The sequence below is a fragment of the Petaurus breviceps genome, unplaced genomic scaffold, assembly GCF_028583685.1.
Source record: "Petaurus breviceps papuanus isolate PSGF00001 unplaced genomic scaffold, PetGlider_PUasm1.0 207, whole genome shotgun sequence".
Lineage (NCBI taxonomy): Eukaryota > Metazoa > Chordata > Mammalia > Diprotodontia > Petauridae > Petaurus > Petaurus breviceps.
The window spans coordinates 24,400,250-24,412,631 of NW_027185850.1; the positions used below are offsets into that span (position 1 = coordinate 24,400,250).

Below are 12,382 nucleotides of genomic sequence, written 5' to 3' on the forward strand. Positions count from 1 at the left end.
CCTGAAGTCGCTTAACCCTGTGTACCTCGATTTCCTCATCCGCAGAATGAGCTGAAGAAGGAAATGGCAAACAAACTAGTGCAGTATCTCTGCTAGGAAAACCCCAAAGTAGTCATGAAGAATCAGACAGGACTAACCTCCTAAACAATGACAGTCTATTCCACTGGTCCACGACCCTACTTCTTAACCAGTACCAGATTGTTTTAGTGATTACCACTTTGTAATTGAAATCTGGCCCTGCTAGGCTGCCTTCTTTCACTTTTTTCTCACTGATTCTCTTGATTTTCTTGAGCTTTTGTTCTTCCAGATGAATTTTGTTGTTATTTTTTCTAGCTCTATAAAACTTTCCTGTTACTGATGATGGTACCACTCTCCCAATGTAGGTGTCATCCTCTGCTCCTCATTCTTTCTCAGCTTTGCTAAGTCCTGTTGCTTCTACCTTTGACTTCTCTAGTTTGCCCCTTTTCTCCTCTGACTACTGCTGCCCTGGTGTGCACCCTCATTCGCTCACACCTGCACTATTTCAGTAGCTGCTGCTTGGTGTCCCTGCCCCAACTCTCTCCCCAGTCCAAGACATCCCCCATTCTGCCAATAAAGTGATTGAAGCTCAGACCTGACCATGTCACCTTCCTATTCAATCAACTTCAATGGTTCCCTGATACCTCCAGGATTAAATATAAAATTCTCTGTTTGTCTTTTAAAGGCCTTCATAGCTTGTCCCCTTCCTACCTTTCTGTTCTTCTCATACCTTACACCTACACACCCACAGCAAGAATGGTCTTCTTGTTCCTTGTACCAGGCACTGACTCTTGACTCTGGTTGGGCATTTCCTTGGCTTCCTTCATGCCTAGAATACTTTCCCTCCTCATCTCTGCCTCCTCCTTTCCTTGACTTCCTTTAAGTCTCAGCTATAATCCCACCTTTTAAAAATCCTCCTTAATGCTGATGCCTTCTTCCAGATTTTCTCCAATTTGTCTGGAATATCTTATTTGTGCTGAGTTGTTTGCATATTGTCCTGCTTTTAGAATATGAGCTCCTTGTGGGCCGGGACCATGGTTTTTCCTTTCCTTGTATCCCCAGTGTTTAGTACAATGCCTGACCCATAGTAAGTGCTTAATAAATGCGTGCTGCTTTTAGAGAGAGTGGATGACCTATTTCGGATCTCACAGCTAGGAAATCTCTGTGGTAGCATTTGAATGCAGGGCTTTGTGACTCCTACTCCCAGGCTCTAGCCTACTCTGCTACCTAGAGGACAGGTAGAGGAGAGATGTTGCTTTCTCCATTGGCTCCCCTTTGTCCCTAGGTTAAAAGTAGAAAATCCTAAACTTGGCATTTCCCAGTGTCAGCATTGATGGGCAGCTTGACCTTCTCACCATCTGGTCCCATGCTTATTTCTTTGTCCTTCTTACTGTTCTAGTCAAACCAGCCTCCTTCGGTTCCCCTCTGCATGTTGTTCTCTTTCCTGCTACATGTCCCTGCACAGGCTGGGCCTGGAACTTTCTCCTTCCTCACTTCTCTGCCTCTTGGAATTCTCAGTTCCATTTGAGGCTTAGTTTTGGCGCCATCTTCAGGACTCGTCCCTTGTTTGCCTCCCCTCTCAAAATTGTTGGTCTTCTTTCTTCTAAAATGTACTTTGTGGTTGGTTACTCTGTGTATAGTTTGAATTATCATTTCACATGTTGTATCTATCTCTGGTACAATGTAGCTCCATGAAAGCAGGGATATTTCTTTTTTATTTTCATTGTATCACAAACACCTACCGTGTTTCCCCGATAATAAGACCTATCCCGAAAATAAGCCCTATTGAGCTTGCTACTGTAGTGAAGGTGATCCCCTGCGCTACATTACGACACCCTCTGTATGCACCGTCCCCCCCCCACCCCGTGAAACGCACGCCGCGCTCCGAGCTGCATCCAATCAGAGCTGCAGCAGTGAGCGCGTCATCCTGTTCTTCCCCAGTGATTTGCTTATTGAATAAAGGTACATTTTTTTGTTCACATTTACCTGTTTATTAAAATTGCTGTCAATGTTCATTAAAATAAGCCCTCCCCTGAAAATAAGCCCTCTGGTGTTTTTCTGTCCAAAAAAAAATTAATAAGACAGTGTCTTATTATCGGGGAAACACGGTAACATTATGACTTGTTTATGGTAGGTAGGTCCTTGATGAATGTTTGTGTTTAATTGAATTAATTGACATGTATACAGTTAAATCTACTATAAGGTTCAGGGCAGTTAGGGCAGAGCATGGGTGGTCTAGGATTGACTAGGATCTAGTAGTGGGCAGAAAGTACTTGTTTTCTCTCCCTTGCCTAGAAAAGTCTCCAGAGCAGAGGGCCTCTGTCTTGTATGATTGATAAAGTGTGTTTGAAGCACTTCTGTGCAGAGCACTGAGAATAACAAATAGAGAGGCTAGGCTGTCCTTGCTCTTGAGAAGCTCATGTTTTAATGGACCAAACAACCCACAATAGGAGAAAAATGACTTGAGAATGTAGTGGGGGGTTTGTAGTTGTTTAGAGATTTAAGCTCCTGACATGTGAAATGTGACTTGACATTGTAAGTCTCGTCCAAGGTAAATATAAACATTAACCAGTAAGGAAGTGGGAAGAAAATAATTTTGCTGCTTTTTGGAATATTTTTCATATAATTGTGATTGTCAAGTTCATTAATTTTATTAACCCATCTTCCTTTATACCTTCTCGAAGGGAGGTATCTTCCCCAACTATGAACTTCTGTTATATAAGCAAGATTGAAATGTAAGTGTTGTCTATTTGACTTAAGACTTCATTAATCCTGTCTGACTAGAAATTCTCAAGCAAAGTTCTCAACATTTGGGAGCCTGTATATGCTTATCTGTCTAATAGCCTATGGTTTAGAACACCTTTTTCAGAAGCTGCTTCAGTTGCTTCTCTCCTAATGATCAAGACAAGAATGCTTTGTGGGGTAGTTGGGGCAGAACGCAGACTAGGCAGCCATTTTATCGTACAGAACAGGTCAGACTTTGGCCAGAAGATGTGCCATATAAGAGGACATCTCCTTTGTCATTTAGCCAAGTTATATCATGAACTGGAGTTTGCAAAATGCCCTTTTTGGCAATGAGTGAGTCTGTTTGATTTTTCTACATGTAGTCCCTTTGCTTTCTTACAACACATTAGCAGTTCCTTAGAGTTTTCTTGTTTTAGAAAGCTATCTTTATAAGATAATCATCCCGTTTAATGCGTAACCAGAGGAAAGATGGATTTAATCAGATGTGTTCTGTTATTAAATCTTGGGCATGCTGCCTCAACAATTTTACTTTCTGACTTTGGAGATTGTATTTTTAACACTCTTTACATGTATCCTAAGGTAATATAGAAGCATAACATAGTGTCTTATGTTGTAGAACAGAAAGAGTTCTAAACTCATTTGGGATGGCTAACAACCATTTTAATTTCTAATTATTTCCTGAATTCCCTGAAATGTTGGGAGAAATAGTAAAGCATTTTATGTAAAGACATAAACAAAAGTGATGAATTCATAAGCTTTCTTCAGATAGGGAAGTCAATTTTTATTTAAAAAATTAAGCTTCAAATAAAGCCATTTGATTTCTCATTGACCCAGTTATTTCCAGTTTAAAAAATTTCCCTCTTGGGGCGGCCAGGTGGCGCAGTGAATAAGAGCACCAGCCCCAGAGTCAGGAGACCTGGGATCGGTTCCGGCCTCAGATACTTAACAACCACACAAAAATAACGGGCCATGTCACCTTGAGCAAGTTACTTAGCCCCAATTGCTTTTAAAAAAAGATTTCCCTCTTTTTGTTAAAAAAAAATGTTCGTGAATCCCTCCTTGAAAGGGCTCCCTCTCCCCTTTGGCCAAGTGAGGATAAATGAACCAGTAATTTGTTAGAGGTCTCCATGGAACTAAGAATACTGCCTTTGCATTCAGCTCAGGTCTCTAAGAGAGGGCCGGAGCTCTGGCGCTGACTCTAAATGGTCAATGGGTGGGCTGGCCAGTCCGCCTCCTCTCCTTTTCTGTCTGTTTCTGCTTCTTTCCGTAGGTCGGCACCTGTTCAGAAATTGCCAGTAAGTCAAGAGGAGGAGCAGCAGGGTGAAACTGACACAATTCTGGTGAGTTTCACTTTGCTGCTCCTCCTGATTCTCAGGGAAACAACTGTGGCCTTTTGCTGGAAAGGCCGCTGGCACATGTGTCCTCCAGATGAGCTGCTGCCGGTATTGTCTAAAGAAAACTCACTGTCGGCATGTGTCCTTCTCACTCTAGTCTGCCGCTGCACTTTGTGTTGGAGTCGGAAGTTTTGCTGATCCCGATGACCTCCCTGGGCTGGCACACTTTTTGGAGCACAGTAAGAGATTTTGTTCTAAGATGCCGAAGTCTAGTTTTTAAGTGTCTGATGTTAGGCAACTCTTTTAAATTATAAATTGCAAAGAAGCTCCTGATTTGCATTGGTAGGGAAAGTTTCTCAATTGGGAGCTACTTAGTTTGATGAGATCACAAGTCCATTTTATAAATTCACTTAATTCAGATTTACTACTGGTTTGGTAGAAAAATGCCAAGTAAGGAAAGGTATCAAGTATTTAATTTGCAAAGACTGTCATGTACATTTAGGTCTTGATAACTGGGAATTCATGGAAAACAAAAATGATTTACCCTCTAGATACACAGTTTATCAGAGATGAAAGGGACATGTGCTTTGTGTAAACCTTTTTAAGCTGAAAATTATCTTACTCTGGGTCTCTTGACTTCTTGTCTTATGTTAGTACTCTTGGTGGCATCCTCTGAAAATCCAGTTTTGTTTCTTTTCCTAGTGGTTTTCATGGGCAGCCTGAAGTATCCAGATGAGAATGGGTTTGATGCTTTCCTGAAGAAGCACGGGGGGAGTGACAATGCCTCGACAGACTGTGAACGCACAGTCTTCCAGTTTGACGTCCAGAGGAAGTACTTCAAGGAGGCCCTTGATAGGTAACGAATTCAAACCAGCAGGATGAGCTGCTGCATTCAAAGTTAGAAGGCATGTGCAGACATCACCATAGTTGAGATGGTGCCTTGCGGGGTTCCTTCCTCTAAAGAAAGCTGGCATTTTATAAAACTGCCCATTGTCTCATCCATTCCTTTAAGGTTGTAAAGTACTATATTTCTGTTGAATTATCTCGAGATCCCTTTGGGACAGGAAGAGAGCAAAGTGACAGAAATAGACTCATTTGTTATAAAAGCAGATTGTCTCACTGGAAAAACAGATTGTGTTAAGATTCTTAAGCGAAAAGGAATGTAATGGCTTGCCTTGGGGTGGTTGGATTCTCCCTTCTGCTTCCTTCAGCCAGATGCTGTATGATTATCTAGTTGGAGATTCTCATGAGAATTGGACTAGATGCTGTGTGAGGTCCTTTTCAACACTCCAATTTTGTGATCCTCTGAGAAGGGATTTTTTTCATCTCTAAGTGTGTTCTGCACTTAGGAAAATTGAGGGTTTTTTTGGTGGAAGATGCAAGTACGATATAGTGCATTGATAAATGTTTGACAAAATTAAGGTATATAAATGAACATGCAGGGAAGAAATGCTTCTTTTTCAGTATTCAAGTAAGATAGCCTCTCTGGACGGATGGCTGTGGTTACACAAGGCTGGCCTGGCTCTTTCTGCTGCAAGTTAGGAATGACCAAGTAACCTCTTAAGGATCTTTCCTGTTTTAGTGGTGCATGAAATATTTCTTTGAAAGAGAATTCAGCTGTAGTTTGTTTCTCTTGGTGGTAGTTCATATGATTGACTTGGCCTTATGAAATCCCGGTTATCCTCTATTGCCTCCAGAAATCACTAAGAAGCTCTTGCTTCTTGGGTTTGAAATCATTGAATTCACTCATGGTGCAGACATTTTTGTTCCTAGTATGCCTTCAAGTGACCAGCCTCTCACCCCCACCTCACCTTCTTACTCTAGAATACTTCGCCAGAATTTATCAGAAGAATGGTGTTGCTGGAGAGATCTTTGTTGAGGCTTACCATCTTCAAGTTACCTGATCCCTGAAATAAAAGGCTCAGTGGTGATTTTATCAATAGTTTTACAAGTACAGTAGTGGTCTGGCATTCATAGTACAGATCCTGCAAGAGATCAACCTAGGGTTCACTAGGAAGAGGATGAGGAGGAGAAGGAAGAGAGAGGACTCTTTCATAGAATTAATTTTAAATTTCTGTTTTTTATATTGATAGCTCTTTTTAAAATTTTCCTTTATTATGAATTTGGAAAACATGAGCATTTTCATATATAAAAAAGAATACAAAGGAGATTATATATGAAACTGGCTCACTCTTACAACTTAAAAAAAAACCCATGAAGTCTAGTTGAGAGGCAGTATGGTATAATTGAGAATTTCTCTCTTTTAATAGTTGGATAAAGTCTAACAGGTCTGCCAGCATGGAGGTACTTGAACTCATGTGTATCTTTAAATATAACATGAAATAAAAAAATTGATGAGGTATTTTTCAGCAAAAACTATATCACTACCTGCCTTATCATGTTTCTTGATCTTCTTATAATCTGAAAACTACTTTTCTCTGAGATTTGTTAAGCAATTTAACTGCCTTAGTGTAACAAGTTATTGATCTTAGATTAATACTTTGAATAGTTATAAAGCATTTTGAGATTAAAGTGAGGTCATTCTGGACATATGAAAGGCAGTGTGGCTTAATGGCTTTGGAGTCAGGAAACCTGGGCTCCAGTCCTTTGCCCAATACTGGCTGTGTGGCCCTGGGAAAGTACCTCACCCTTTCATTGTCCAGGCAGTTCTGTAAGACTGGACGTTGTAGAGCAAGTGTTGATGTGCTTTGGCAGAGAGAGTTTCCATGCAAGGTCCTGTCTCACTTTCTAGATAAGTTGGAGTCACACCTGATTGGTAAACACTGATTGAAACTTTTTTTTGGAGGCAGTCAGGGTTAAGGAACTTGCTAGGGTCACATAGCTAGTAGGTGTCTGAGGCCAGATTTGAACTTAGGTCCTCCTGACTCCAGAGGCAGTGTTCCATCCACTGCACCACCTAGCTACTCCAAAGAAACTTTTCTTGAAGATTATTAGTATGCAAAACAAATTATTGTTCATTTTCCCAGGTGGGCGCAGTTCTTTATTCATCCCCTGATGATTAGAGATGCCATCGACCGGGAAGTGGAGGCTGTTGATAGTGGTAAGTGACATATGTATTGTCCCTTCAAAAAAGTGGATTCTGAGAATCAGATATGTGGGATACTCAGCCTTCATTTTCACTGGGCCTTATACCTGAGAGTAAGCATAGTGTAGTAGCTGACCTTGGAGCCAGGAAGACCTGAGTTCAAGTGCGGCCTCTGACACGCACAGGCATGTCATTTAACTCTTCAGTGTCTCCACCCTTGGGAGAAGGACAAGGACCCTCTACCCATGTAGTCCCAGGTCTAGTCCTTGTTTAGTCCAGGTCTATCCCTATGTCTTCTGGTACAGTCGGGCAGCTTTGTCCTGTGTCTTCTTAAATGTGAAGGTGCTACTTGAATGCACATTACTAAAGTAGCAGGCTCTGAGATGGGTGCTCTGCAGAAAAAGAGTCTCCTTCATACTGATAGAGGAATCCACATTTTTCCTTTTTGTGAAAAGCAGACTAGAGCAATATGTGACATTCTGTCTTGCCTTTCCATTGCTGGACCCAATGCCTGGATGCAGTTCTTGGGGGAGTTTTGGTTTTCCCTTATTTTGGAGGCAGCTGTGGCCAAGTGGAGAAGCACCCTGGATTTGGAGTCAGAAGACCTGAGTTCAGATTCTGCCTCTGGTGGGATCTGGATGAAGGCACTGTTCCTCTCAGGGCCTCTTGTACCACTATTTCACCGGGTGGTTTTGAGGATCAGGTGAGATAGTGTCTGTAAAGCTTTATAGAAAGGTCAGCTGTTGTTATTGATACCTCATTATTTCCCCAAAACCTGAGTTCATTGTTTTTACAGATGAACAGTGTGAGCCACACAATATAAGTCATTGATTTAATTCTCTGTTAGAGTAAGAAGAAATCCCAGTTTAACCATGACTTTTTCACTTGCCGTTGAAATTTAGATGACATCCTTGCATAATGAAAATTGTGTACTTGTGGATCAGGGATGTTTATGTTCCTCCTGTGGGTACCGACTCACTTCCATTAGTCAGTCATGCTTGTTTTGAAAACACAAATTTGTTCCAGTGTAATCAATATATTAGGGCACAATTTGAGCATAATATGAATTTCTTGTTTGCTTATGTGAGCATTCATCTGCGACAAACACTAGGTGAAAGCAGAGATCTACACGCAGCCGAACAAGCTGTACAGGACACACACAGCACACACATACCCCTCAGGCATCTGCCAGTGACCTCAGTTCACTCTGCATGTTCTGCAAGGTTGGGTTTGCCATTCTCTTGCATTGGTGAACTTTTCTGTGTGAACAAAGTCACTCCTTCAGGGTCTCAGACATGTCTAAGCATCTTGGCTCACAGATGTCTGGGATTCTTTGTCCTATGGTTATAAGTCAGCCTTCAGCAGGTCTGTATCTTCATTGATTGGTAACTCCTGCATGTAGGTAATGGACACTGGAGGGACTATTTGAGGCCAGCTAGTCTGATCCCCTCATTTTATAGCTGGGAAAGCTGGGTCTGAAGGAGACAAAATGGCTTCTGCAGGGGCAGGGTTTGAACCTAGTCCATCTGTCTCCACAGCCAGTGCCCTTTCCACTGTAGCATGTTCTTGGTTTAGTTGAAATTATGTTTAGTATTCTGGGTCAGAAAGGCATGCAATACATTCTAGAATGGTCACTATTGAAAGGGCCTTAGAAAACCTCAAGTGTTTAAAAGGTATGAAAAATAAATCATATTCCCTGATGAATATTCCTTTGAAAGGAAGTGTCATTCCATTTGAGCATGGAACCTGTGTCTGACACTGAGCTTAGTACTGTGGGGGAAGAGACAGGGGCTGGTGGATTTCACAGCAGGGAGAGAAAGGACCTTCTGCTAGCTCGCTGGTCATTTCTGGGTGCCCTGATTGCTGTCACCTAACGAGGGGGTGTGTTTGAACTGACTGAGGCACAGGAAGCTGTTCTCTGCTCGATCACTTCTCTAAGTATGATTTTCCGGGTGCTAAGAACAGTCTCTATCAAGATTACATGTAGTGTTTTGTCCTCATGGGTGCCTGGGAAGGCTCCCTGGCTGTGTTTATTCTCATATCAACCCATCCTTCTTTATAATTGACAGAGTATCAACTTGCAAGACCCTCAGATGCAAACAGAAAGGAAATGCTGTTTGGAAGCCTTGCCAGACCTGGGCATCCTATGGGGAAATTCTTTTGGGGTAAGTTGTGTTCTAAATGCATCCGTCTTGTTTTGATTCAGATCTTCTCATGAAGATTCAGCCCTTTAGTAGAAAAGCTGTTGAAACAACAGGCCCAGGAGTTAGCTTTGTCACAGAGTGTTTAGTTCCTGTTTGGAAACGCTGATGACTTGAGGGGGAACCAGTTAGAGTGAGCCTGCACAGGGACTGAACCTCCCCTTGTTTGTTTGGGTCCAGGGTTTGTTCTGACTGAGGACATTGGGTGACGGGGTTCATCCCAAGGACTTGCTCGATGGCCGTGTTAGTGTGGTTGGTGTTGCTTTCTTGACTGTTATCACCTTCATTTCCTATTAAGGACAGTGTTGTCATTTTTTACTTTGTAGTCACACTTCAGGCACATAGTGATTGCTTGGTCTGGTCCTAAATAAAGGTCTGTGGAGTGGACTAAATCTGGGCATCTTCCAGTGATTTTTCTTGATTCTTCGGGGAAAAAGGCTTTACATAGCAGCTAAACAAGCATGCGTTAAATGTCTACTGTGTTTGAGGTGTTGTGTGGCTAGGCCCTGGAGCTCGTTATGTATTTTCATTGAAAAGAAATTGACATTTTTTCCCTAAGAATATTGTTGATAGACTGGCTTTGTGGTTTTTTTTTAAACATTCAAAGAAAATTTGTTTCAGATATGTGAGGGATAATTCTAGGGACTTTTCTCTGCCCTGCTGGTAAACAGCAGTACTGTTTATTGATTCCAGAAGTAGTTTCTGGAGTCACTTTTATGTGCTGTAGAGCCTGTGCCCTGGGGACAGCAGTGTGGGGTCAGGGTAGGGGGCTGAATGCTGCCCTTCTTAGTCTGCTGTGGGTGCTCGGTCTGGGTGCTTAAAGGAAGTGCTGTCATGTCAGATTGTCCTTCTACGTACAAAGTAGTGACCTACCATTATGGGGAGACACTGCAAAATCAAACTGACAGCCTAAACCCAAACTCTCCACTAGCAGATTTAATTGAAATTTTATGCTTACTTGTTTCCACTCTGCCTGCTACCAATAATGATCATAAGTTGTGTGACTTGTTTGGCAAGACAGATAAGGCCTGAGAAGTAAGGCAGTAGGAGGAAGCATGGAATTAGTAATTGCCTTTTTATAAAGTGTGTACTGCTGGGACCTCTGCTGAATTCAGGCTGACCTGGGTTTGCTAGCCTCTCTTTGGAGCCTTTCCAGCTGGTTTTGGGAACTTTCAGTACTAACTGTGTAGCCAGAGCCTTGGAGAACTCTGGGTTACCTAAAGGCACCTGAGAGAGGGCCTATGGGGAATGTCTAGTGGCCTGGACTGGGGCTGGGGCTGTTTCATTCCAAGGGGTTTAGTTATTGAAGGATAAAGAGCCCCTTTCAGTTCTGCTTGTGACATAGTGTCATGAGAAGCCTTTTATTCCCTCTAGGCTTTCAGCTCCTGACTGGGCCATCGTTCTACCTGGGTTTTATGTGTATCCATCAGTACTTAATTGGGCTCAGAGTCAGGCTGTTTGGAAGTGAGTGTGCCATGTAGTGAAAGAAAATATTAGGTTCCTGGGTCAGCCAGGTAGTGCAGTGAGTAAGAGCACCGGCTGCAGAGTCAGGATGACCTGGGATTGAATCCGGGCTTAGACACTTAGCACCCACCTAGAAACACCTGGCCATGTAACCTTGAGCAAGTTACTTAACCCCAATTGCTTTAAAAAAAAAAGAAGCTTAGGTTCCTGGTTAAGCTATGGGTAGTAATAAATCACTCTGAGTGTTTGGTTTCTCAGTTTCTTTATCAAACTGGCTAAATGCAGCACAGTTATTTGAATAGGATATCTCTTTGGGTTCATGAAGAGTCAGAACTTATCAGGTTGGTGTTAATGTCTTAGTAGTCTGTTACTACTGTGCTCACTCCTTCGTCTTTCCTAGGGAATGCAGAGACCCTCAAACATGAGCCGAAAAGGAACAGTATTGACACCCATGCCAGACTTCGAGAATTCTGGCTGCACTATTACTCTGCACATTACATGACCTTAGTGGTGCAATCAAAAGGTAGGATGTCTGCTCTGCTGGTTATGGTGATGCCACGTGCACCTGGCTTCAGGAGGAGCTACAGGTGGGCAGGGGAAGGTTGGAACCCTCCAATTGACCCTGGTAGCAGTTTTGTGAACATCACCGAAGGACCAACACTAAGAAATAGTCCACAGGATCAGTCTCTCTGCCTTCCTGCTTTGGGTGTAGACTTGTTTATCTCTCCTGTGACACTGGATTTGGTGAAATAGGGAAAATGTTCTTTGCCCATTTGCCCTCCAGGGCACCCTATAGAGCACCTGCATTAACCTGAACCCATTTACCTTCTGTTGGGGAGAAAGAGCTGGTAGAGTAAACATGGTTGGAATCCACTTTTCCCTCATAATAGCAGACTTTTGCTCATGAGCTGTGTGTCCGTCCCATGCCCTCCCCAAATATCCACCATATGTCAGCTCTAGACCTTATGTTTTTGGTTTCTCGGCCCTGATCGATGGCTTCATTGTCCCCTGGCCTTGCCCAGTCCGATCTCTACCACATATTGCCACTTGGCCCTGGTGCTGCCTCCCTCAGCCTCATCTTCTCTGGCTTAATGTTTCCATCTTCAGTTACAAAGTTGGTTTTTGAATTTTAGCTGAGTACTAATGAAGGGAAGTTGCTGCTGTGGCTTCCTACCCATCTCTTGTCTCCAAGGCAGGCAGGGAGCAGATAGCTCTCCTCCCCTGGAACTTGTTAATGAGACATGTACAAGGTAAAACACAGGCAGAATAAATGTGTTTGAATGGTATGAATTAAATGTGGAGCAAATGGAGTCTTTCTGTGCCGAGACATTTAGGACATCTTTCTGTTTGAGAGCAGCTTCAGTAGACAAAGGATCTAGAACCGTGGAATTCTAGAGCTAGCATGATTCTTAAATAGAGATCATCTGGTCTTAACTCTCTTATTTTACGAGATGAGGAAACTGAGATCCAGAGAGGTTGTGGCTTTTCTATGGCAAGTGCCTGAACTTGTCTAAATCTTTACTGGGCTCCCAGCCATTGGAAAGAGCCTTTATTCCCCTCCCTTTCTACTGGGA

The 12,382-nt window shown here is 42.6% G+C and overlaps 1 protein-coding gene across 3 annotated transcripts in view; it reads left to right on the forward strand.

Moving 5' to 3' along the window:
* The window catches only part of LOC138164987 (nardilysin), a 74,405-nt gene that overhangs the window by 19,272 nt on the left and 42,751 nt on the right, over positions 1-12,382 (forward strand). For 2 of the 3 annotated variants that reach the window (XM_069093008.1, XM_069093010.1), the window contains exons 3-8: positions 3,990-4,103; positions 4,255-4,336; positions 4,800-4,953; positions 7,085-7,158; positions 9,213-9,308; positions 11,209-11,331. In XM_069093008.1, the coding sequence (XP_068949109.1) occupies positions 3,990-4,103; positions 4,255-4,336; positions 4,800-4,953; positions 7,085-7,158; positions 9,213-9,308; positions 11,209-11,331 (643 nt within the window). The remainder of the gene's footprint in view (positions 1-3,989; positions 4,104-4,254; positions 4,337-4,799; positions 4,954-7,084; positions 7,159-9,212; positions 9,309-11,208; positions 11,332-12,382) is intronic. The other variant, XM_069093009.1, reaches the window with a different exon arrangement.